At 44.2% G+C, this 26,459-nt stretch overlaps 1 protein-coding gene across 3 annotated transcripts in view; it reads left to right on the forward strand.

Annotated features, from left to right (window-relative positions):
- The first annotated feature begins 313 nt into the window (after positions 1-313).
- The window catches only part of LOC127416409 (coronin-2B-like), a 76,404-nt gene continuing 50,258 nt past the window's right edge, over positions 314-26,459 (forward strand). For all 3 annotated transcript variants that reach the window (XM_051655784.1, XM_051655793.1, XM_051655769.1), the window contains exon 1: positions 314-537. Coding sequence is in view for 1 of the 3 variants with exons in the window: in XM_051655769.1 (XP_051511729.1) it covers positions 523-537 (15 nt within the window). In the remaining 2 variants the exon portion in view is untranslated. The remainder of the gene's footprint in view (positions 538-26,459) is intronic.

Consider the following 26,459-nt stretch of genomic DNA (forward strand, 5'->3'; position numbering starts at 1 on the left):
GTGTGCATTTGTGGATTACTGTATGTGGATCTGTTGCGTGCAATTGTGGATCACTGTGTTTGTGTGTGTGTGTATCTGTTACATGCATTTGTGGATTGCTGTGTGGGTGTGGGTGTGTGTGTGGATCAGTTACAAGTATTTGTGGATTGCTTTGTGCATCTATGGATCTGTTGCATGCATTTGTGGGAGGTTTCGAGATTGTTTTCACTCCATTGGCAGGGAGGAGTGGTAGTAACATGCTGAGCTCACTGTACTGCAGTGTCTTGACTAGGGAACAAGGGCAGCTGCTGCACTGATAGGCTTAGTTACTTAGCAAGAGACAGCGACCAGACCCTCCCTCTCTCTCTCAATCTCTCTCTCTCTCAAACACCCGTCTTTCCTTCTCTTTCACAATCTCCTGTATCTCTCACTCTAGTTTCGGGGAGGCTGCACATACACACATGCTCAGTGAGTCTCTCTGTGCCCTGCTGTCTTACTCAGCGTTTCAGGAACACAAGCTGACTCTTCTGCACTCTTCTCTGCATGACTGTCACAAAGGTAAGCGTGTTTTAGAGCGTGTGTTAGAGTGCCTGATGCTGGGAGGGGCTGCTGGGTTTGAGCTTCACTGCAGTGGGATGTTCCTACACACTCTCACGGCGAAATCGTAGGGAGTCATATGACTTTTCTAAATTTGGATAATTCGTATGATATCGTACAACTGCACTCTACAGCCACTACAGCCAATTACGTCGCTGGACATCATTTCCATCTAATATGTGACAGTTACTTGCTTCTATCACACACAACAGCTTCCTATCATGTTTGCACACTCTACTGATCAGCTAGGTTTAGATAAGGGGTTTGGGTAAGGGCATAATATTAATAAGCATGCCCTTAATGCCTTGTGCGCAAAACTCATGCTTACTTCCGCATTAGACATCCGGGCATTTGCACATGATGAAAACATATAAATTCATATGAACAAACTCGTCCGAATCATACGGAATAGCCAACTCGTAAAATATGTACAACTTTTCATGAGACTGGGTTGCTATTAGGAGTGTAATTGTTCTCGGTAATAAACCGAACCGTACGGTTCACTACCCACGGTTCGGGAAGCATTGGCACTGCTGTGGGTTCATCTCAAGTTTAATGACGCATCTGGAGCACAAGTTTTGGTCAAGAAAACAAAGTGTCAAACAGACAGGCACAGTTACAACCTCCACTAATGCACCTGAATGGATCAGTAGATGGATACGCTCCGCCTGTGTTTCACGTTGGTTAACTTGATGACATCACTGTTCTGCAAGCGTTGTGTGTAGTTGAATATGGCAACTACACACAGTTTTGCTCTACACGAGTGCCGTATACTGGTAATACATGTCAATAATGCGCATGAGGGTTTATTTAAAAATGCGCACGCAAGTTCTTCCTGTTTCCTCGCGTGGCTGTAATCTATATACAGCCATATATATTATACATATATATTAATCAAAGCGTCAATAACGCGCTTTGATTAATGGCATTAAGATGCCGTTTTAGTAATAGATTGATACATGATTAATCTTTACTCCGACATCACCCAGGGAAAGAGCCACAGGTGAGCCGAAATAGTACACACTCCCTTCCAGTGCTAATTCGGACAGACATGAAACAATAACTAAAGCGTTTGGGGTGTTCATGTGGGATTTCAATGTATAATTAAAATACTTGAGCAGCATTATCACAACATCCCTTCTCGTATGCATTTTAATAGCAAGGTTATAATATTGAATATATGTTGAGATTAATTTGAAGAGCACTTTATGTTGATTAATGTAGTGTATTAGTGCAGGTATTAAGTTAAAATGTTAATTTAGTAATTAGAGAAAATGTTTTCTTTTAGTTAAGGACCCTGACGAAAATTAACCATGGTTTTACTATAGTAATATCGTAGTAACCATGACTGCTGTCACCATGGTTTTCAGAACAGAAATCATGGTTTTGGTACAATTAACCATGGTATTCTAACAGTAATACTGTAGTTTCTATATAGTAACTATGGATTTTCTATATATTGTAACCATGACAGTAACCATGTTTATATTGTGGTCACTATGATTTAACTACAAATGCCATGGTTAAGCCATGGTTACTGTTGTAAAGTAATGATTGTTATTTAAGGGCAAACCTGCTGAAGTGTTTACCAAATAGATTATTCTTTGGATTTGGCAGTAATATTTTTTTTCTGAACAAAGCAAATACTGAACCATACCGAAACTGTGACCCTAAAACCATTATACAAATCAAACCGTGAGTAATTCTAACCATTTCACCCCTAATTGCTATGCAGGTGTACTGCATCCTGTATATGTATGATGTGCTGTGCATTGCAAACTTGTGTTTATGTGTGTGGGTTTCTGGCAGTCTCTGTGAGTAACTGTCCCAGTAGGGCAGTGGGTCTTGGCTGGATGATGCATGTTTACACGTGTGTGTGTGTGTGTGTGTGTGTGTGTGTGTGTGTGTGTGTGTTAGGCTTTAGCAGACTGATTACTAACTGAAGCTCTTAATCCAATGCTGTCCTGCATACAGCCTGAGCCGTTCTCTTTTACTTTGGAAATACTTTTGTACTGAGCAGCAATGTGTTCATTTATGTTGTGGAAGCATGTTAACAACTATGGAGAGAGAGAGATATGAGAGAGGAGAGGAGAGGCAAAAGGAAAAAGCAGTATGAATGTGGAACAGGTGTTGGTAATTTTACCTCCACAGGGTTTTTCCTGGGTCAAATATGGTTTTTGGTGGTGGCTGATGTACACAATCAACCATACGTGTGAAGTTTGTTTAATACATAATTGCAATTAATATTTTACATAATTAGTTGCATTTCATGTTTACGTATGAGTTGTTTTTGATCATCTGAGCATTTAGAACATTTGAATTCAACAGTTTTATGTTAACCATAGTTCTGCCATGGTGCTTCTGAATTTAGTGGGGGTGCTCAAGTAGTTAAGGTTAAGAAGCAATAAAGCACCAACATTATTCAATTAAGGGTGCTTTAACATCCATTTGAGGGTGCTTAACATGTAGAACCGGGTCTGAAATCAACTTTTAAAATTATTAAGTAATTATTCTTTATAATTATAAGAAGTATTGAAGGAAGGCAGGTGCTATTTACACCTGGTGCAAATAGTCAGTCCGTAATATAAATAAAGTCTAATAGATTCCCCCTGAAAAATTATTTAATATAAAACAACTAATTTTAGTAAGTGTTGCCTCCTCTTTTCATCATCAGTGCTGTTTAAAATGTCGGGGCTGTCTAGCCATTTGAAATGCTTGGATTCCTTCATAGTACTTTAAACTAGAACATTCTCTATAGATATTACATGGGTCACATTACTTTTGTAGTCTGCGGCGCGAAGCCTGATGACTTGCTAAAGTGATCCACTCTGCCATATATCTCTGGAGCATGGATATCAAGGAAAGCCCAAGGATAGGATAGCGCAGAACAGATCACTTGTGCAAGTGGTTTTGCGATAGATCACGCAACACTTGCATAAAACAAGGCTTCAATCATGCAGTTTGCGCTCTGTGCAGATGAGAGTTTCAGATGAGAAGCTTGTTTTGCGCTTATGATGCGCAAAACGTGACATGAAAATAATAACATTTTCTGTGGCTGTCAAACATTTTTTGGCATCCACCGTAAATGTTTAAATGCAGGAAAACACCTGATTCATTTAGCTTGTTTGTGTGTTTAAGTTTGACTTGCATGTGTTGGCATATTGTCACAGCTGATAGCCTGGAGAGTGCTACTGGCTAAATTGTTTTCATTGATTAAAATAGGGGAAACCAAGCTCTTTAACATTAGCAATTCTGTAATCCTCCTCAGTCTCAGCCATTCTCTCTCTCCATCATAAAAACAAACACACACACACACACACACACACACACGCGTGCACGTGAACACTCTTTTTTAGACTGAGGAACCTGTCAAACTCTTCCTCAGTCAGTAAGGTTGAAAACATAGCCAGCGACTGCTGTTCCAGAGAGGGCTAAAGAGAACAGATTAACACAATGAGAGTCTTTATATGACAACATGTCTGTACTGTATGTGTTCCGGGTACCATGATTGATGCTCATAAATGATATATTCAGGGTCTTAGTGTATGTGTTTGCATAAATTAGAATGATTTATTGAGATTTATTTTAATCTAATCATGTCAATCACAATGCAATCACAAACGAAAGCTGACCTTACTGCTGACAACCACCCCAACCCAACCTCTGGTTCTATTCAATTCTATTATTAATTAAATATTATTTTAACTTTAATAATTAATAAGTCTAAGTTGAGTCTTATGCTCAAGCCCTCCATCATGGACAGCAAGCCAAATATGTTTACCCTTATCTCATTCATTTTACATGAAAATGTTAACATGTGAAACATAATAATTAAGAGTTGGATACTCTTTAATGATATCAGACATATGTATCATATTTGAATCTGACACTAACATGAAATTCATTTAAAAATTAATTGCCAAGATGCAGTCATTTGCAGTTATTACCAGCTGAATTACCCGCATGACACAGGTGCTGATTGCAGAGAACTGATGAGTGTCTATGTGTGTGTGCATGCGTGCGTGCGTGTTTGTGTGTGTGTGTGTGTGTGTGTGTGTGTGTGTGTGTGCGTGTGTTTTCCTCTTGTGGAGAGGGTTGAGGAAGAAAGACTGTGGGTGGGAACTCAAGTGATGGATACTGTACAGAGCAAAATGACCTTGGAGTGTTTGTGTGCATGTGCTGACATGGTTGAACTGTACTCTGTGTCAGAAAGTGAAAGACAGAGCAATTCCACTCAACTGTGATGACTAGAGCATGTCTGTATCCAGTATGTGAGAGTGAGTGTTCATACATTAGTGTCAGACCACGCAGCTGTGTGGCAGCAGGATATCCTCACTGACCTCTGAGTCTAGACAGTCATGAACAGAACAGGATGCTTCTTTCACTGCAGGACTATAAAATAGCTGGCCACATCTCACTTCCTGTAACACATTAGAACATTACAATAGCTAATAATTCACTGTGTGTTTTAAATATTTCAATGTCATTCATGAAGTTTCAAGCTTGAGAATACAATAAACCTGCTTACTACAAAAGCAAGCTGGCCTGTCTCATTTTTAAATAAAAATAAATAAATAAAAAAAAAACATGTATTTTAACCCAGTGGAGAAATAAAAAAATAAAAAAAATTAGGAAAAAAGTGTGAAAATATACAGAAATTAGACCTCTTTCAGACAATCTAGGAAAGATCCCCATTTGGTTACAAATTTTATTTTGTGGGATAATTGTATTTTCGTAACATTATTATTAACACTGAACTGTAAAAACTGGTAACCTGCTATTTTTACCACTTACAAGGAGCTATTTCTGCCTGATATAACTCTTAAAATTAGCTTTAATTCAGGTTGATTCAGTGATGTTAAATAATATTTTTGACTTGAATAAAACCAGCTAATTTATATGTTTCCACATCTTAATGAAATTTTGTTATTTATTATATTTGTTTGGGGGGGGGGTCAGTGCACACTGTAAAAGTGGTATCTTGCAATAGTTACCTTAAGGAACCCTTTAAAAAATTGTTGGCATAACCTAATGTATTTAGGTTGATTCAGTGATGTTGAATAATATTTTTGACTTCAATAAAACAAGTTCTTTTTCCACGTATTTAAGGTAATTTTTTATCATTAAAAAAAATCATACATATAAGCTGGATATATCTTTACAGAGAGGAGAAATGTTAATGGAGACATAAAAAAAAAAACTGCAGAAACAGTTTGCACAGTAATCCATTTCATATGAAGTGGGAAAGAAAGAGGGAGAAATGGATGGAAAACTGGAGGAGGGGTTTGGGATTATTGTGTCTCTTAGGGTTTAAGGTCAACACATGTGCCCTCATGCTTTTGTTTATAGCTTAGCATATATTTTGCCTTGGGACAGACTTCACTCAGACATAAAATTCCCGCAGGCATCAGATTCACCAATAATTGTGGAGACTGGACCCATGAGTTAAATTCCCTCCATAAAATCAATGCACAGGCAGGCAGATGTCAGTGTGCTTTATGATCATTGGCGAGCTACTCTTGATTCTCTAGGGCAGTACATGTTAAAAGAGGATGTGTGCTGCTATCTGTCAGATATCTATTGTGACCAGTAAAGCACATCATAAACTGAGCACCATTCTGGTACATCAATGTGTGTGCAGTGAGTTTATTTTGGGATATTGTGAGAAGGCTTTCTATATAATATAGTGTGTGTGTGTGTGTGTGTGTGTGTGTGCGTGTTTGTGCGTGTGCATTATGAGTTTGCACAGGTTATGTGCTTGTACTTGTCAGCAGGTCGAAATGGAGGTAGAAAGCTTATGGATAAGTGCACTATTAAGCCCACTTTAATCTTTAAAGTGAAATAAAATAAAAAGAAACCCTAATTTCTTTTTGCTTTTTTACATTTAAATAATAATATTTGTCACTTGAGTGTTATTTTCATTGCAAGCCAATCAGATGAGCCAAAATTTAGTATAGGACTGCCTTTGTGCAAGCATTCCTAGCAACCTCACAAGAAAAACTTTGCTGTGAAGAGACCCTGCAAATGAACACATATCTTTTTCCAACCAATTATTTGGTAATTATGCACAATTAATTTAGGTAATTTTAAAAGAGATTAATGATTTGATCTATGCATGTAGTGAAATATCAGTCTGACAATAATTACCCTTATTTTGAAATGGAATGATTCGTTTTTGGATAGCAAACAGACCACATGGCCTGATCAGTAGACTGGCTTCATAATGTGGCGTACTGCCAAAGCATCAAGTATGTTTCCATGCTCACTCTAAATTTTTTTGTTGCATTTCATTATGTATAACTCATAAATAAACCTTACTTTTTTTTCATCTTAGAGTTGTTTTGTAAATGAGTGTTTCTTTCAGGTGTGCTTAAATGGTACAGCACAAAAACCAAGCTTCACATGAGTTTGAAAGGGAATAGCTAATTATTTTTGTACATGAGCAGATATTTTTGTCATGTGATACTTCAGTGAATATATTTTATATTTAAAGATATGTTTTTTCTAACTGTCTTGCATGTAGTAAGTAATATTACAGTATCTCTTTTTAGCCACAATTGACTGCTGTACCATTTAAGACTATGTTCCCTTTAAGCCAGTGGTTATCGATTTTTTCAGATCACGCCCCCCTTTGAAACAAGAAAAACTTCTGCGCCTTAGATTTCAATTCTTCTGAAGCCATATGATTGTGTTGTGTGAGGAACAGACCAAAATTTAAGTGTTAATTCACCTCGTTACTCATTTGAAACTGGCATGCATGCAAGAATGACCTTGAGTTACATGAGTGCACCTGACATCAACGCTTTGGGCTGTCAAGAGCTGCGCACGCAGGACGCGTTGCGGTGCCAGGCAAAAGTTTAAACAAGTCAGGAGAAAAGGCAGAGGAAAAGAAATTGTGCACATCGGTTCCTATGTGTATTTTCACTATTTTTGTTGAATGTGTGAAAGTGAACGAGATTTGAGGACGGGTCAGTCTTCCAACCCCCCCTACGGGGCATGTCCCACACTTTGAGAACCACTGCTTTAAGCCCACATCAGTGTATTTGAATGGGGCATAATTCATCAACATTTTTTCATTTTTATTCATTCTGTATTCTTTCTTTTTCTCTAGTCTGCTGTTAGGTTGGGGTCAATTCAATTGCATTAATGTTTATTATTTTTTTTCAAAGCCATGGTAAAATGACTATAAATGCTCACCTGATATAGGCAACCAAGTCTCATAGAATGAACGTTACTATAATTACATTTTTACAAACTGATTTTGTGTGCCAAATGCTAAGTTTCGTCCCAGTTTCCTGGTGAAATTAACAGTAGGGGCGCTACAAAAACTGTGTATTTTTTTCACTTTCACACAAATCATGAATGCAATGGCTGATTATTACTTTATTAATACCTACTGTATTTTTTTCTCTGTTGCTCACACACTGCTATGTTATGATATCGAAACACTTTTACTATTACGCATCATTTGAAAAACTACACATTGTAACGCTTGTATTACACACTCACCTACATTTACACAGTCAAACACACAAGCATGAGGAACATGAGACGAGTGTCATAGAAGCGACACAAGATTACGTGCTTGCTTCAGAATATGTGCTTTTCATTTTTTATTTAGTGTTTGGACACTATTGGTTAGGTTTAGGCATTGTTTAAGGGTAAGGATATCTGTTTTGTGTCTACCTCTAATTTGATTTTAGATCACTATTGGTTAGTTTTAGATTAAAGTTTTAGGTTCAGGAGGTATGTTTTACTCATCTAATATTCACCTTAAAAACTTTGTCTGATTACGAAACCATTTCTGGCTGGTAAATGTTCAGATTTCACTCACCAGTGATTGAGTAGTATATTGGCAAAGACGTTCAGCAGTTCAAAAGTTCATAGATCCTTTCATTGTGTGTTAAAGATTGGTTTGATTTGTTCTGTGTAATGTGTGTCCAAAGATGGGATCAACGCAATCCATATGTCATTTAACAATTTCTCTTTAATATCCTTTATGTTCTTTACAGTCAGTTGTTGATCAAAAACAAAACAAATATTCTAATCCCAAACAGCACGGATGAGGTAAAGAAGCCACTCGAGTCCTATAGTATAATATACACCGATGAGTCAAAACATTATGACCACTCACAGGTGAAGCGAATAACGTTGATCATCTCCTAACAAGGCCACATGTCAAGGTCTGGATAGATTAAATGGTAAGCGAACAATCAGTTCTTGTAGTCAATGTGATGAATGCAGGGGAGATGTGCAGGAGTTAAGACCTGAGTGACTTTGAAAAGGGCCAAATTGTTATGGCCAGATGAATGGGTCAGAATATCTCTGAAAAGGCAAGTCTTGTGGGGTGCTCCCGGTCAGCAGTGGTGAATACCTACTGAGAGACAAACCACAAATGTGTTACAACACACAGTGCATCGTACCCTGCTGCGTATGGGGCTGCGTAGCCGCAGACCAGTCAGAGTGCCTATGATGACCCCTGTCCACTGTCAAAACCACCTACAATCAGCACACGAGCATGGGAACTAGGCATTTGAGCAGAAGAAGGTTGCCTAGTCCGATGTGTCCCGTTTTCTTTTACATCAAGTGGACAGCCATGTACGTGTGCAGTGTTTACCTGGGGAAGTGATGGCAAAAGGATGCACTGTGGGAAGACGACAAGCCGGTGGAGGGAGTGTGATGCTCTAAGCAATGTTCTGCTGGGAAACACATTCATGTGGACATCAATTTGACACATGACACCTACCTAAACATAGTTGCAGGCCAGGTAAACCCCTTCATGGCAATGGTATTCCCTGATGGCAGTGGCCTCATTCAGCATGATAATGCACCCTGCCACACTACACACATTGTTCGGAAATGGTTTGAGAAACAGGATGAAGAGTTCAAGGTGTTGCCCTGGCCTCCAAATTCCCCAGATCTCAATCCAGTTGAGCATCTGTGGGATGTGCTGGACCAACAAGTCCGATACACGGCGAATCCACTTCGCAACTTACAGGACATGAAGGATCTGCTGCTAATGTCTTGGTGCCAAAATCGAGAGCTTGTGATTTGGAATCAAGAAATCTGTATCAGTACCCAGCCCTACAGGAAAGCCATATCATTTCATGTGAATGAGAATGAGAATGAGAGAACATTGCGTGGGTAGGATGGCCCTGTTAGACTCACAGGTGTAAGACACATTATCATAACTGTACTCCATATGCAGAGGTGTCTTCATGCTCAGAGTGGGTGGGAGTTTTTTTTTCTTTTTTTCTCGTCAGAGATGTGAGTATATGGATGTGTTTACACCTAGTATTAAAATCAGTTTCAGGCGATCAGGTGTAAACAGAATCCAAAATGTTTTGTAATCGGAAGGGAGGAGACCCTACCTTTGAAATTTGAACACAAGTGGAGGCAGGAGACACATTTGAGACAAATATTACTACCAGTTTTAAACAATGGGTCTTATGTTCATGGTCATTTTTGTGTCATGGTATGACATTATATTCTGTATAAATTGGGGATATTCCATATCTAATCAACCAAATTTCAAAAACTTCATTCAAATTTTGTTGATACATGAATCATGATAAAAGCCAAAATATTAAATGCCATGGATCTCTGCACTGAAACCTGCATATTTTAATATAAATTCTGGGTAGGTTTTGAGTGTCTGTGTATAGGTGGTGCAGCAGAGGTGATGATAGTCTATATTGCTCCTTCCACCCACGTACATATCGTAGTGTTCCTAGGGGAGTCCTGTTAAATTTCACTATACATCTTAACAATGATCGACTTCTCTAATGAATTCCTAACAAAAGTTTGGCAGGAGCATGATCCAATGTAATTCAGCAAAACACAACAAAAAGGTTTGATTTTGTATGCCTGGTTTAGAATTAGAATTAATAAAAAAATATTGTATTATTGCTGAGAAATGCATTATCATTACAGAATATATTATAGAATAGAAATATTTAAAAGTCAAAGGCAGTCAAAAAGTGTATTCGTATGTGTGCTTGATTTGGACGCTTGTTTTTGTTCTGTTCTCTGAGGAAATCTTCTAATCTTCACTGAAGTTGCTGGCTATTATGCCCCATGCAGGTGGCGTGCACACATGCTGAGAAGAATTACATTAGATCCAAGCCTTAACAGCCAGCTTAGCAACGCAAAATTCCTGCAGTCCATTACAATTATACAAAAAACAGCCAATAGTGAACAAATTACTAAAAGCTCTTGCGTTTTTCATCAATGTTTTCATGAAGACTTGGGTAAAATAAAGTGCAGGAGAGTGTTCGTTTGTGCATTTAAGGACGCAATTATGAGAAAGCCCCTGTCTGTATTATGTGGTGATAACTCCTCTAACTCCACAGAGAGTATGAGTTCCAGTGGGACATTTTGTAGAAAAGGAAAAGAGATCATGTCATTTATAAATATCCTCCTCAGATGCAAAAAGAGATAGAATATGTCTCTGTGCAGAGCTTTCAGTCATGCAACAATAAAGAGTGAATGTGAGGTAGAGACATTGTATGGATGATGTGCTTCCATTTATTTCTTTTTTTGCAGTATATTTTTCTCTCTCACTCCTACTCAGTGAAAAGACAGTGAAACCAAGAACATATTATATTAAGATTATTGCCTTTCCATTGCCACCAAACTTTTGACCCACAGACATACACACTCACACAAACACACAGACTGTCAAAAAGGATGAGTCTACTCACAGTGTTTGAGTATCATGTAAAAAAAATAATCACATTCTGCATCCTTTAAACTACAGATTAAATTTATAATTTGCAACTCTCTAAACGGTACACATTTATGTTCCAAGGCCTGCAGATTTCTGAATCCAATTAGATTTCCTATGTTCCAGGAGTTCAGTCATAGTTCATACAAAAGTCCTTCATAAATAGCTTTGGATAAAAAGTGTCCATAAATGGGATGTAGCTAACTAAATGCTTATGTTTTTGTTGTGTGTATTGTGGTAGAGGTCCACAGTATAGAGCATGGGAGCAGAGAAGGAAATGTTACAGCCTACACAAATAAAAAAAAGTGGGAGAAAGAACTACAGCCTGAGAGCATGAAAAAGATGGGTCATATGCTTCAGCATATGCGCCCTTAGTCCCACACGGTGAGATAGCACAGCACAGTTTTCGCGCCGACATGACACTGGAGATTCGAATCAAACGCTCGCTACCAAAACACAGAAGTACTCCGGTAAGACAGATTGGGACACTTTTAAAGTGCAGTTTGAACTGCTAGCTGATGCTGCTGGTTGGACTGAAAGACATAAAGCTTTACAGTTAGCTCTGTGCCTCACTGATGATGCAGCTGCCTGCCTGATATTGTTGAGCCCTGGGGAGAGAAAGGATTACGCGGCATTAGTTGGGGCTCTTCAGAGACGATTTGGACAATGTTATCAGCCTGTCCTTTTAAGGACTGAGTTTAATAGCAGGCACAGACAACATGGAGAGCCCTTAAGAGTTTTGGCTAATGACATTGAAAGCCTGTGCAAATGTGCCCACCCACCAGAGAACCTATGCGACGAGATAACACCACACACGCAGCAGCACTGCAGCAGGGCCGCATAATTTCAGAACTCCGCACATGTCGTCAGCTCCTAAACTGCTGGGGGTGTGGCCAACCAGGCCAAAAGATTAGACAATGTCCCAGGTTCAGTGGCATACAGGGAAACGCCCAAGGGCCCATGTAGATGGGAGAACATGGGCCTGTGATGATATTCCCCAGGTTTTGCCCACGCCTCGAGATTGGGAATGGTGGGTGGGGGAATGTGCTATATCGGCCCCTATAGAGACAGTAATGACAGTGGGGTGGACTTATGTCGGAAATTTCTGCCACATATCAATTTTAGTGGAGGGAGTTACGTGTACAGCCCTGGTCGACACAGGATCAAATGCGACTTTGGTGCAGCCTGATCTGGTCCCAGTGGGGACTGCAGTAGAACAACATAGATTCTAGCGATATCGCCCCAATAAAAGGAAAATGGTCTTTTCTGTTCAACGTCGGAGGCCAGTCTGTGTCATTCCACATGTGGGTGGCTGAAGTGCAAGACCCCTGAATACTTGGCTTAGACTTCCTGAAGGCTATAGGTTGTGTGATAGACTTAAGCAGAGACTTACTTGCTCTCCTTGACAGACGCTCTGTGCAACTGACCCCCCCCCCATGCCCAGTCCCCTCATCCATATCTGTGAATGCTACGGAGACCTCAAATCATGCCCCTGCTGCTGTGTCCTCAGACCATCGTCTTCCGCTGCATGCAATGCCTGTGTCCTACAACAACCCCCTGCCGAACACGCATCATACTACTGATGCCGTTACCGGCCCCCCTCATGATGACCCATCCAGCAACCCCCCATCAGCAGCTCGACCCACCTTGCTTTTCAACTTCACAACAAATGCTACCCCAGCCTGGCCCTGCCCAAAGCCCCATACAACTCAGTGAGCAGGATTTGGAATGGGTTTCAGCAGTAAGAGACATCTGGGCCAAAAACAGTGATGGGCTGAACCAACATCAGCAGGATGACTTATGGCAGTTCATGACAGATTTCAAAGACATTTTTGCTCTCAATGATAATGAGGTAGCGCAGCATGTTATCGATACCAGAGATGCCCACTCCATCAGAGTACGACCACGACACCTCCCTCTTGCGTGACAGGAGGCGGCAGACAAAGAGCTAGAAGTAATGTTGAAGGCAGGTATAATTGAGCCGTCTGATAGCCCTTGGGCCTCAGCAGTTGTCATGGTGCCCCGGAAGAAAAGTTCCAGATGGCGGTTCTGTGTAGATCACAGGCCACTAAACAAAGTAACAAAAAAAGACTCATATCCCCTACCTAGAATAGACGAGTCAATAGACTTAGTGTCCGGCTCATCCTGGTTCTCCACCCTTGACCTACAGAGTGGCTACTGGCAAGTGCTGCTATCACCAGAGTCTGCTCTAAATACTGCGTTATGCACAAACAAGGGTCTTTGGCAGTTTAAAGTCCTCCCCTTCGGCCTTTACAACGCCCCCGCAATGTTTTAGAGGCTCATGGACAAGGTGTTGAGAGGAGTCCCCCATCAGAAGTGCCTCGTGTACTCAAACAACCTTCTGATCCATGGTGGGTCATTCGAGACAGCCCTCGGAGCCCTGCGGTGAGTGCTGGTGAAGGTGGTGGCAGCTGAAGTTGCACCCTGATAAATGCCACTTTATGAGACATGAGGTGGAGTTTCTGGGCCACAAATTAGGGGGTGATGGCATTCACACCTTAGAGGAAAAGATTTGCACCATCAGAGACTGGCCGACACCCACTGACCAGAGGCAACTGAAAAGTTTTCTGGGGCTAGCCTCCTAATATAGGAGATTTGTGAAAGGGTTCTTTTGTATAGGAGCGCCGCTCTTCCGCCTCCAGCAGAAAGACTGTGCCTTCGACTGGTCTGAGGACTGCCAGAAAGCATTCAACACCCTCAGACGAGCATTGATTGAGAACCCTGTCCTTGTCCCCTTAACACTGCTCTGCCTTTTGTCCTAGACACGAATGCTAGCAACGTTGGAATGTGGGCAGTACTGTCACAAGAAGGGCCAGACAGAGAGAAATTCGTGGCTTTCTTCAGCAGGGTGTTTAGTAAGAGTGACCGGTGCTACTGTGTCACTAGACGGGAGCTCCTTGCCATGGTGATGGCCGTGAGACACTTTAAATACTACCTGTGTGGGACGACATTCACTTTAAGAACAGAGCATGCTGCACTTCAATGGCTGATGTCCTTCAGAGAACCCGAAGGTCAAGTGGCATGATGGCTGGAAGAACTTCAATCATATGACTTCATGGTGGTCCATAGAGCTGGGTCCAGTCACTCCAATGCGGATGCATTATAACGCCCATGCGCTGCTGAGGGCTGCCACCACTGTGAAAAAAAAAGAGATGCGTGAGAATGAGCTACGTCAAGAAGACATGACAGCACAGCCCACCTGCGGGATTCTTAAGGTGGTTGAGACACCAGAATGGAGGCTGCAACAGGAACAGGACAAGGATCTGCAGCCCGTGTGGAGATGGCTAGAAGGACAGCAGAGGCCCAACTGGGGAGATGTTGCAGGATGCTCTCCAGCTACTAAAGGATTGTGGTCCAAATTTGACACACTGTGACTGAGTGATGGAGTGCTCCAATGGGCATGGAAGGAGCCTGGTACTGGTGAGGAGAGATGGCAGGTGGTAGTACCAAAAGCATTAAGAGAACCAGTCCTAACAGCTTGCCACAGGAGTACAGGGTCAGGACACTTCGGGTTGTCCAAGACACTTCGCCGCCTCTGCCAATGTTTCTACTGGGGCCAGCACAGAAGAGATGTGGAGGATTTCTGCTGAGGATGTGATGCTTGCGCTGCCTATAAGGGCCCTCTTGACCAATCCCATGCAAAGCTCCAACAGCAAGCCGTAGGAGCAACAATGGAAAGGGTAGTGGTGGACATCATGGGGCCTTTCCCCTGCACGGAGAGAGGCAACCGCTTTGTACTTGCTACAATGGACTATTTTACGAAATGGCCTGAAGCCTACGCACTACCAGATCAGGAGGCAGAGACCGTGGCAGATGCGTTAATAGAGGGGATGTTTAGCAGGTTCGGTACTGCAGAGACCATTCACAGTGACCAATGAAGAAATTTTGAATCGAGACTGTGTTTGCTGCCCTGTGCGAATGGCTCGACATGCAAAAAACCACACGAATCCATTACATCCTAAAAGCGACGGGCTAATCGAAAGATTTAACAGGACATTGGCCCAACAGCTAGCCATCCTTACAGCTGACCACCAAAGAGACTGGGACACTCACCTTCTTTTTATCCTCATGATCTATAAGTCAGCAGTTCAGGACTCCACGTTGTGCACGCCTGCTTTGCTTATGCTGGGACGTGAGCTCCGGACTCCTCCAAAAATGTCATTTGGGAAACCCTCTGACACACCAACTGTGCCTGCTGGACCAGAGTATGCCAAAAAGCTGCAAGATCGAATGGAAACAGCACATATTTTTGCTAGGGATCAATTGGAAAAGGCCGGCATGAGGCAAAAGAGGAACTATGATGTCAAAAGTAAAGGGAGACACTTTCATACAGGTTAGTCAGTTTGGGTATACAGCCCAAGAAGGAAAAAAGGATGCTGCCCAAAGCTAGACTGTCACTGGGTGGGCCCATGCCTAGTTCTGGAAAGAATAGGAGAGGTGGTATACAGGGTACAAATGCCGCCTAAAGGGAAAAAGGTAGCCCTACACAGAGACAGGCTAGCCCCATACAGAGGTCACTCCACCCCCTCTTTTCACCGAAAACTGTCCAACCCCCGTGACACACAGAACAACATAGGAAGTGACCCCCTGCCCACGTCAGTGACTCCAGTGGCCCAAAATATCCCTTCCCAAAACAAAAACATATGCAGCCACCCCACATGGACTGTCCCCTAACCCCCCTGCCCCAGTTTCTCACTTCCATAAAAACTCTGACCTACAGCCCCATGGGAGCCCTGCCAGACCAAAGAGACAGAGGCGACAACCTGTATACCTGAGAGACTTTATTTGCCCCCTCAGAGAGGAGGGTCTTTCTTTTTGAAGGGGGGGGGGGGGGGGCAGTGTAATGTCATTACGGTTATATTATTAGGTTCATAATGTTCAGTATTACAGCAGTTAAATAATAATGTTGTGTTTATACCCCATTATGGGAGGGGGGTGGAGTTATGTGGGAGGAAGAGAGTTTTTCTTGTTTTTCATTCGTCTTCTGGGGGATATAGGGATGTGTTGTGCGCAGCACGGCAGATAGCTGGAAGCCTGTGAGATTGCAAATTGTAAAGGTGTAGGTTACGGCCATAACAGTAGCCCTATATTTGTGAAGTGTTCAATAAACACTAAAAGAGTTCAACTGGTGTTGTATTTAAAAGAGAAACGCTACAATATTTTATGTGGGGTAAGAATATGTGACTATTAAGAAGATAAATAATAGTATTGTAAATATGGCATTTTGTGGAAAAACTATTGTTATCATGGTGATTTTACAGTAAAGGGACTTTTAAGGGGGAAGGAAAGCCCTATTCGGACGGGATAATTTTACTGGACATATGTCTGTATGTTATTACTGAAGATGGTAATTTACTGTCGATTTGCATGATGGGACTTAAGCGATGTCTGCAGAAATCATAGAGATGGGTGTGTCTTCTGCATTTACACACTGTCGCCACGTAACTGACCTATCAGAACATTTATTGCAGTGCATTAATTATGCAGGGCATTTTAAACACGATCATATACTGGATCTGGGATTATTAGAAGAAACTGATTGGAATATCTGGCAAAATGTAACTGAACTGGTGATATTAGCGAGCCTGAAATCCTATATTACACTCTTGAAATCTTAATATGGACAATCCGTTCACATTATATTTGTCCCTCTGCAAAATATGTTCTGAATCGCAGGGGGTAAATCACAATTTTATGTGCTTGCGTAGCTCCTTTTCTCATTTTCTTAACCAAAAAATAAAATAAAAAATTTAATGTTTATATATATATATATATATATATATATATATATATATATATATATATATATATATATATGTCTACACGATAATCTTTATTGACGCGTGAACGTGCAGTCCGTAAAAATGACTGCCTGACCAATTCGCACGGGAATAAATTCAAGGAGAAACTGGTAATTATTACTTTTTCCCACGTCCCCATGTAAAACTAAGTTCCAGCGTCTATGATCCTCACAGGAACAGCAGAATATAAAGTAGGTTAAAAGTGTCAGTCCTCGTTAGCCTTTACGCAAACTTCCTTGGACACTTCGGGAAATAACATCCTACAGATGAGTTTGAGAAAATTGGAAAATCTAATTTACAAAATCAGTATTAAGGTTATTTTTCTCCAACTTTATTTTCCGAATGCATAATGAATCTAATTCAAATTCAAAAAGGGGAAAGACCTGCTTTAGTGAATAATTTACCAAAGCAAATAATTGCTAAATAAAAAGATACGTTGTTTTTTAGTTTTCCGTTTTTTGATTTCAAAATGGATATGGAATGAATGGAAGATTCACGGATTCACCACATTCCATTCACTGATCCCACTGACCAATGACTCTTTTAAAATGTGCTTGACTGAATGGGAAGGTATGAACAGCAATGCTCTGTGTAACACTGCAGGTAAATTACACACTGTCTAGATGTTTTTCTTTCACTGAAGTTATATGATGCTATTTGCATTGGATATATGGCCAGTATAGCTCTAATTAGTTATTATGTGTGTTTGTTTTGTGAATTGAATTTGATTGGCTTCCAACATGACAAATGGTGCAAAGTGTGTTTTTTTATTTATTTATTTATTTTAGTTGTTTTATAATTCCAAGTTTCTATTCAAGTACATATTTGTCTTCAGCTCTGTATAAGTTAAATATAAAAGCTTTAGGAGCTCAGGTTTCCTTTAACACAAGGTATGTGACGTTTTGTAATTTCACCCCTTTACCCCTATGAAGACATCAAAGTATACATTATACTGATCAACATTATCTGACCAAATTGGCAAAAAAGATGTTGCACATATCCAAAACAATACCTAATCAAAACATTAACATCAGCACACAACTTTCATTGTTGATGCCTCTTGGCATTGTGTCAATATAAATCCAACTTATTAAATGCAGTTAGCGGTGCATATATTACAGAGTTGATTTCACGTGCTGCCATTTTAAGGTGTTTTCACACTTGGGTCCTCTTTAACAGAACCAAACTCAGACCCCTTTAAGTGGACCAAAAAGTGAACCGAGTGAAGAAAGATCCAGTTATCTTTGCATTCACATTATTTGTGACCTTGAAAGTGGGCTCAGATCTCTTTTTGGTCTACCTGACCCGTTATAGGGGCTCAATCCATTTTGCATTCACACTGTGTTGTTTTTGTGGAACCCAGGCCACTTTATAAAATACAAAATTGATAATAATTATTATAATTATGGCTATATTAAATGTTAAGCGTTAGCTCAGTGTAGAGCCGAGGAGGGCGGGGCCGGGCTGGAATGAGACACACCCGGTCCCCAATCAGCCTGATGGGGCGCGCGAGGGATAAAGGCGGCTGGGGACGACAGTTCGAGAGAGAGAGAGAGAATTGCAGGCAGCTGTACTGTGTGTTTTTGGTTGTGTGTTTAAGTTGTTTATTAAATTATTATTTAAGTTGTCAAGCCGGTTCTCGCCTCCTCCTTTCCACTGAACCCCCTTACACTGGTGCCGAAACCCGGGAAGGAGGAGGGATTCCCGTCGCAGAGTCCTCGACACTGCCGTCCAGCCAGGGGAGCGCCGCTGCCGTCCGACGGAGGACTGAGTAGCCCGACCACCCGGACGCGGGGAACAGCCGCTGTCCGCGAGGCGAGTGGGGACAGGACTCCCCGACCGCCTGGAGCAAGGGAGCCGCTGCCGGGGGCGGAGGAGTGCCCTGCCGTCCCCCGGGAATGCGGAGGGGTCGAGAGAAGACCGCCGTCCGCGGGGGGAGGAGGGAAGCGACTCCCCGACTGCCTGGAGTGGAAGGGCCGCTGCCAGGGGCAGAGGAGTGTCCCCACGGGATGCCGGGAACACGGAGGGGCATTCTGTCCGCTGGGGGTCAGAGGTCTGACTCCAGTCCGCCCGGGGAGGAGCGGCTGCAGTCCGCCTGAGAGGGTGGAGTAGTTATCGAGGACCACGCGACAGCGCATCAGAGAACCGGTGAGTTTCTTTTTTTTCTCTCTCTCCTCTCTCTCTCTCTCTCTCTGTCGCTCCGTGTTGGCCTTTCCCTCGCCATTTTGTTTTGTTGTTTTTTCCCTCCTGTCTCCTCCCAGGTCGAGGAAGGCGGGGATGACCCGCCAGCAGTCGGGGCATAAGGCACGCCCCCCCCACCCCCCGGAGAGGAAGGGTGGGGGATGTACGTCATGCCGGGGGCTCCCCGGCCTGAGGCAACGCCGGGAGGAGTGTAGAGCCGAGGAGGGCGGGGCCGGGCTGGAATGAGACACACCCGGTCCCCAATCAGCCTGATGGGGCGCACAAGGTATAAAGGCGGCCGGGGACGACAGTTCGAGAGAGAGAGAATGACAGACAGCTGTACTGTGTGGTTTTTGGTTGTGTGTTTGTTTAAGTTGTTTATTAAATTATTATTTAAGTTGTCAAGCCGGTTCTCGCCTCCTCCTTTCCGGGTTTCGGCACCAGTGTAAGGGGGTTCAGTGGAAAGGAGGAGGCGAGAACCGGCTTGACAACTTAAATAATAATTTAATAAACAACTTAAACAAACACACAACCAAAAACACACAGTACAGCTGCCTGCAATTCTCTCTCTTTCTCGAACTGTCGTCCCCGGCCGCCTTTATCCCTCGCGCGCCCCACCTGCCCTCCTCGGCTCTACACTCAACATATACATTTATGAGATTATTAAACATGTTTAATACCCTTAAAATGAATAATCAGTATTAGTACTGGTGTCTTTTTCAAAAAAACATTTTATTGATCTTCTGCATAAAAAAACGTCATGGTTACCTCCGTTCCCTGATGGAGGGAACGAGACATTGTGTCGATGTAGTGACACTAGGGATCACTCTTGGGAGCCCGAGACACCTCTGGTCTTTGATAAAAGGCCAATGAAAATTGGCGAGTGGTATTTGCATGCCATTCCCCCGGACATATGTGTATAAAAGGAGCTGGTATGCAACCACTCATTCAGGATATATGCTGAGGAGCCGAGACAAGGTCCGGCCATTTCAGTGTGTAGTTCAGCGTTGTGGCAGGTGGGACACAACGTCTCGTTCCCTCCATCAGGGAATGGAGGTCACGCAAGTAACCATGACATTCCCTATCTGTCACTCACTCGACGTTGTGTCGATGTAGTGACACTAGGGATCCCTATACAAAACGGCGCAACTGGCTGAACTGTGTTACGTGAACTGGCGGTGTGTGATGGGCAGACAACTGTGTGCCTCGTAGCCAGCGCACCAGGCCGACACGTAACCTCCCCCAACATAGTTATGAGTGTCGAACGGCCCTTTGGGGACAAGTCGACTATCCAAAAGATATAGACAGGCTAACCCAGTCGTGGCCTCTTTTCCCCTTCTTTTTTTCCACTCCCTAAAAAACAAGGGGGATTATCTGACTGGGCCGCCAGGTCTAGTCAGGGGGTGTCCCCCCCAAGGGGTGGACACCGCGGAGACCATACCTCACCCAAGGGGGGGTATTTAAGTGGTCTTGCCGACCATGTGGAGAAGTCTCATGGTAGATCCTACCCAACGGGGGAGGAGTTACTACAAACATGGAGACTGTGGCAGAGGGGGCTCTGCCAAAGAAAGACGCATTTTTCAGAACAGGGAAACGAATTAGCGGAAGATATACATCGCATGGTGTTACCTTACAGGGAACCACCACATGTGGAGCACCTACCCCAGAACAGTGCTCTTAGTTAGCATGTGTACTGGGCCGGCAGCGAGTCTCTCCGAAGACTCGACTGCCACAGGGCTCGGAGGAAGTCAACCAGGGAACATAGTTTGTGAACACTACTGGGAATTAATGGTGCACGTCTTCAGGTCAGAGGAGGTGAAAGGCATTATGTGCAAGCGAAACACCCAGCCGGCTATCCCGAGCTAATCCACTTGTATTGCGTGCCACTACCTGGGACGAAACCGGTTCCACCCGGAGGTTGTAGAACCTTGCAAAGGTGTTGGGTGTTGCCCAGCCTGCTGCTCTGCAAATGTCTGTTAGAGAGGCACCCCTGTTTCAGTGGAACCGCTATTTTCTGTTTGAATGCCTTCAAACAGGCCAGCACCGACTGTGCACACTCGTTCATGAGGCGCACTGTCAAAGAGACTGAGTCCAACTCCAAACCGGAAAAGTGATGCTCTGAACCGGGAAGAGCTTTCTCTTTTCCCGGTTGACCCGAAGCCCTAATCGGCTGAGGTGCGAAAGCACCAAGTCCCTGTGTGCACACAACATGTCCCGAGAGTGAGCTAAGATTAGCTAATCATCGAGATAGTTGAGAATGCGAATGCCCACTACCCTTAACGGGGCAAAGGCTGCCTCTGCGACCTTCGTGAAGACGCGAGGGGACAAGGACAGGCCGAAAGGGAGGACCTTGTACTGATACACCTGACCCTCGAATGCAAACAGCAGGAAGGGTCTGTGTCGAGGTTGAATCAAGACGTGAAAGTACACATCCTTCAGGTCTACCGCTGCAAACCAATCTTGATGCCGGACACTCGCCAGAATGCGTTTTTGCGTCAGCATCTTTAACGGGAGTCTGTGTAAAGCCTGGTTCAGTACTCGCAGGTCCAAGATTGGCCACAACCCACCGCCTTTTTTCGGTACGATGAAGTAGGGGCTGTAAAACCCCTTCTTCATCTCGGCTGGAGGGACAGGTTCTATCGCACCCATCCGTAGGAAGGTGGCGATCTCCGCGCGCAAGGTAGCAGTGTTTTCATCCTTCACCAAGGTGAAGTGGATACCGCTGAACCTGGGCGGACGCCTGGCGAACTGAATCACATAGCCGAGTTGGACGGTCCGGATCAGCCTTTGCGACGGATTGGAAAGCGCAAGCCACGCATCCAGGCTCCGCGCAAGGGGGACCAAAGGGACAATCTCGTCAGACGTACCGGTGGGTGGGGCCTCGAGGCGGGGCGGAGCTTGAGGTGCCACATCATGTCGTGGCCGTGCTGAGTTCATGGACATCGAAGTACTTACCTGGCTCCTTGTGACCACCCCCGGAACAGCCTGGGATGGGGGAGGAAGAGGCCTGTCCTTGTGACCCGCGGAGACTGTCACATCGGGGGTGGATTTGTGCCACAGGTGGGCGCTCAGGGTCAGGAAGACCGCCACTGGAGCGCCAAACCTGCCAAATAGAGTGGTGGACGGTGGTTGTGATGATGGCCGTGCACACCGGATACATGACCCAGGGGACAAGGAAACTTCTCTTGCTGAACTCTTGGGTACTGCAGCCACTTGGGCATGCAGCACAATTAAATGCGAAGGTAACAAAAGATTCTCCTCCCGGCCCTCGACCGGGGGATGGAGTGGTCTGCTTACCAGCTCCAGAGCAGCGGGTTTCGTCGTCCCTGGGTCGCCTGTCTCAGGGACGATTTGAAGCCTTTCATGGGTTCTGGGCAGCCGCGAGACAGGTGGCATCTGCTTCCTGCGGTGGGCTCCACGCCGGGCCAAAGGGGCGGGCTGTGGCAGAGCCGGTGCAGTCACCGCAGGGGGACACCCTTGGCGACGAGCAGACGGGATGCGGGATCTTGAGCCGCACCAGGGCAGGATATGCCGGATAGCCTCCATCTGCTACTTCACCGTTGAGAACTGCTGGGCAAAGTCCTCGACGGTGTCGCAGAATAGGCCAGCCTGGGAGATGGGGGCAGCAAGGAACCATGTCTTGTTAGCCTCACCCATCTCAACCAGGTTGAGCCAAAGTTTGCGCTCCTGGACCATTAATGTGGACATTGTTCACCCGAGAGACCGCGCCGTTACCTTCGTTGCACGGAGAGCGAGGTCGGTCACCGAGCGCAGTTCCTGCATCAATCCCGGGGCAGAACTACCCTCGTGCAGTTCCTTTAGCGCCTTGGAAGACTTGCAGGAGAGAGCCATGGTGTGCAGGGTGGAGGCGGCTTGTCCAGCGGCACCATAGGCCTTGGCCGTCAGAGACGACGTAAACCTACAGGCCTTGGATGGGAGCTTAGGGCACCTGAAGGGAGGAGCCCAGCTGAGGCTTCCACGTCTGACTGGACGAGCCCGCTCTCCGATGCTGCGCTCGAGAGCTCATCACTTTCGCGGGCTCCGAATAAGAGGTCGAACTTGCCGTGAGACGAGCCGGCAGACTCATCCGGAAGCCCGATCAGGGCAGACGAGTGTGCTGGGGAATGGGAGGTCCGCGGGGGGATACCTGGCGGAGGCGGTCCCATTGGGGTCCCCAAATCGCCCCCAGTGCTAGCCACGCTGGCCTCATACCCGTGGGTAGAAGGAATGAGGCGGGGAGCCTCTGGGGTGGCTTGCTTTCTTACGAAGGTAAGCCGCGACCGCATTGTTGCCATGGACATGTTCTCACAATGAGTACATGACCCATCCACGAATGCTGTCTCTGAATGAGCAGTGCCCAGACATGAAAGACAGTGATCGTGACCGTCAGAAGGCAAGAGATAACGAGCTCAACCAGGAATAACACACAAAGGAAAGGCATCTTTAAAAAGATGCGTCTTTAAAAAGACGTTTCATGTGTGCCGCTCTTTTAGAGAAATATACTCTTTTAGAGAAATATACTCTTATTTCTGCCAAAGCGCCCAGGGGCATTCTCTGCAGTGCACAAGTGCAGAGGAGGGAGAAACCGCTGAAATGCACTGTCAGATCCAGCAGAGGTGAATGAACAATCGTGGGAATTCAGCTCAGTGAGCATAACCGTTCGGCTCCGAAGAGAAAATCTGAATGAGTGGTTGCATACCAGCTCCTTTTATACCCGTATGTCCAGGGGAGTGGCATGCAAATACCACTCGCCAATTTTCATTGGCCTTTTATCAAAGACCAGAGGTGTCTCGGGCTCCCAAAAGTGACCCCTAGTGTCACTACATCAACACAACTTCGAGTTGATACCCCAGATAGGGATACTGTATTACATAGTGTAAATATATAACATCTTGTTTTTTTTATGAATTAAGAGGGAAAAGCAATGCGTTAAACTGAATGTATTGTATATTTATATTTATAATACTGTATTTAGTATTCAAGAAATTCAAGAAATTCAATCATGGATCATGATAGATTATTTGTACTGCCAACAAAAAATAAATTTGTTCATGGTTTTATCAATTGACAGCCTTGGGCAACATCCATTCATTGAAAACAACAGTAATATATTCCTATCGTTATCTCTTATCTGTCACGCGCCATTCCATTGTGGTCCGGTTAAACCCTCGAGTCTTCATTTGCACAGAAAACTGAAGAAAGATTTTTGAGTTTGTTTTGTGAGGAGTTTAAATAGTTTTCATCAGCAACTTACTATGTCATCTCCATTGAAATAGAATAAGCAGCTCGTCGCGGCTCTCTGCGCGTCATCATTACTGGTGTATGGTAACCTGTCAGGGTCAAACATGTTTGGCATTACGCAAAAGGGAAAATCAAGTGAGCCTGGAGCACTTTGTGTTCACAATACACGTTATGTTGTGTGTGTGTGTGTGTGTGTGTGTGTATATATAATATATATATATATATATTGTGTGTCGTCGAGGCCAGTTGTTCCTCAATATAATGTGTGTGCGCTTTTCTCCTTTCCGTTTTTTTTTCTTATGATGTCAGTCATTTTTCGGTTACCTGTTGATTGGGGGGAGGTGTCAGGGCGGGAGTAATTACGGATTATTATAGGACAGCGTTAAGAAAGGGGCAGGGGGGGGAGACAGTTGGGTTGGGGGAGAGAAAAAGTGGGGTTCAGTTTTGAGTTGAATGTGGCTGAGAGTCAGAAAGCTCACAAAGTTTACTGTTTTTCGGGAAGTTAGGACACCTCTTGATACCCGTGTTTAAGGTTGTACACATTATAGGCAATAAATACTGCCCATTGGGTGCTTTTGAGCTGGACCATTGCCTCCTGTCTTCTTCTGGAGAGACATTCTCCATCGCAACATTACAATATCGCAACACTACAATATATATATAAAAGAGTCGTTTACATGTTTGAGTCTTTTTAAAGATGTCGTTCCATAAGTGTTCCTTGTGCAAGAGGCACATCCCGCCGTCAGATCAGCATGAGAGCTGCATTCTATGTCTGGGCCGAGCCCACGCAGAGTCAGCTCTCATGGAGACACTGCGAGGGCATGAGTCTCAAGACGCCTCGCTTGCAAATCGCCCTTGTTCTGAGGGACGATTCAGCCTCCCGCACCCTCCTACCGCCTCTTCTGTGATTCCCAAGGGATCACACGAGGAGGTACTGCGGGGATGTGAGATCAAGCAGGATGAATTTGAGGTGGACCTCGTGCCGGCACACGCCCTGCGAGCCCTTCAGTTTCCATGTAACGCATCTATGCCGATACATTATGTGTGTGATGAGCTCCGGCCCTCTGCAGGAGTGCAGAGCCTCGTCTCGTTCTGTGGTACTGATGCTGGGGATGATGATGATGTCATGTCTCTCGCTACATCAGGTGAGTGGTCAGTGGATGATGCTACTACCTCTTCCCCCAGCGAGGGCGAGGACCGTGTACGTGCCACTGACAAGGAGATGCTTCACGTCCTTTCAAGGGTGGTTGAAGAGCTCAATATCGAGTGGTCTCCTCCAGAGGAACCTACACAATCTCGCCTTGATGAATGGTTCCTGCAGTCCAGACTGCATCTCATAGATTTTTGCCCCAATCTTCTCTGAAGTTCATAACAAACTGTCAAAATCTCTGTGGATAAGTTTGCTGAGCGCTACGTTGTGACTCAGCAACACTCGCAGGCTATGAGACACTTTATGCCGAAATGGAGTAATGTATCAAAGCCGGTTCACTCCCACTCTGTTTCGAGCCTGCACCTGGCCAAAAGCCCCATGCCCACTGCCTCAGCGCCGCCAACTGCCGCCAACCAAGCCATCATTTAGGTAGCAGCCATATCAGCGCACGCCTCACACTGTGGGCACTGTTGTTGAAACAGCCTGCAGTGGAAGTTGTTATGGCCGTACAGCTGTAGGCGCCACTGCTCAGACCACTTTAAAGCGAACCAAACCGAGACCATCTCGGGAGGTGGTCTAAGTACGGTTCGCTTGCAGCCTGCTGTTCGGTTCACTAATAGGCCTTTATCACACTTCTGCGTTCGCAGAGCGGAACCTTCGCTTAGTAGCGTAAAATGCATTGTGCGTACCATGAGCACTCTGACTGACCTGAGAAATATTTACTCTCAGAATATTTAACCAATCATGAAATGTGTCCCGTATT

The sequence above is a fragment of the Myxocyprinus asiaticus genome, chromosome 2, assembly GCF_019703515.2.
Source record: "Myxocyprinus asiaticus isolate MX2 ecotype Aquarium Trade chromosome 2, UBuf_Myxa_2, whole genome shotgun sequence".
NCBI lineage: Eukaryota > Metazoa > Chordata > Actinopteri > Cypriniformes > Catostomidae > Myxocyprinus > Myxocyprinus asiaticus.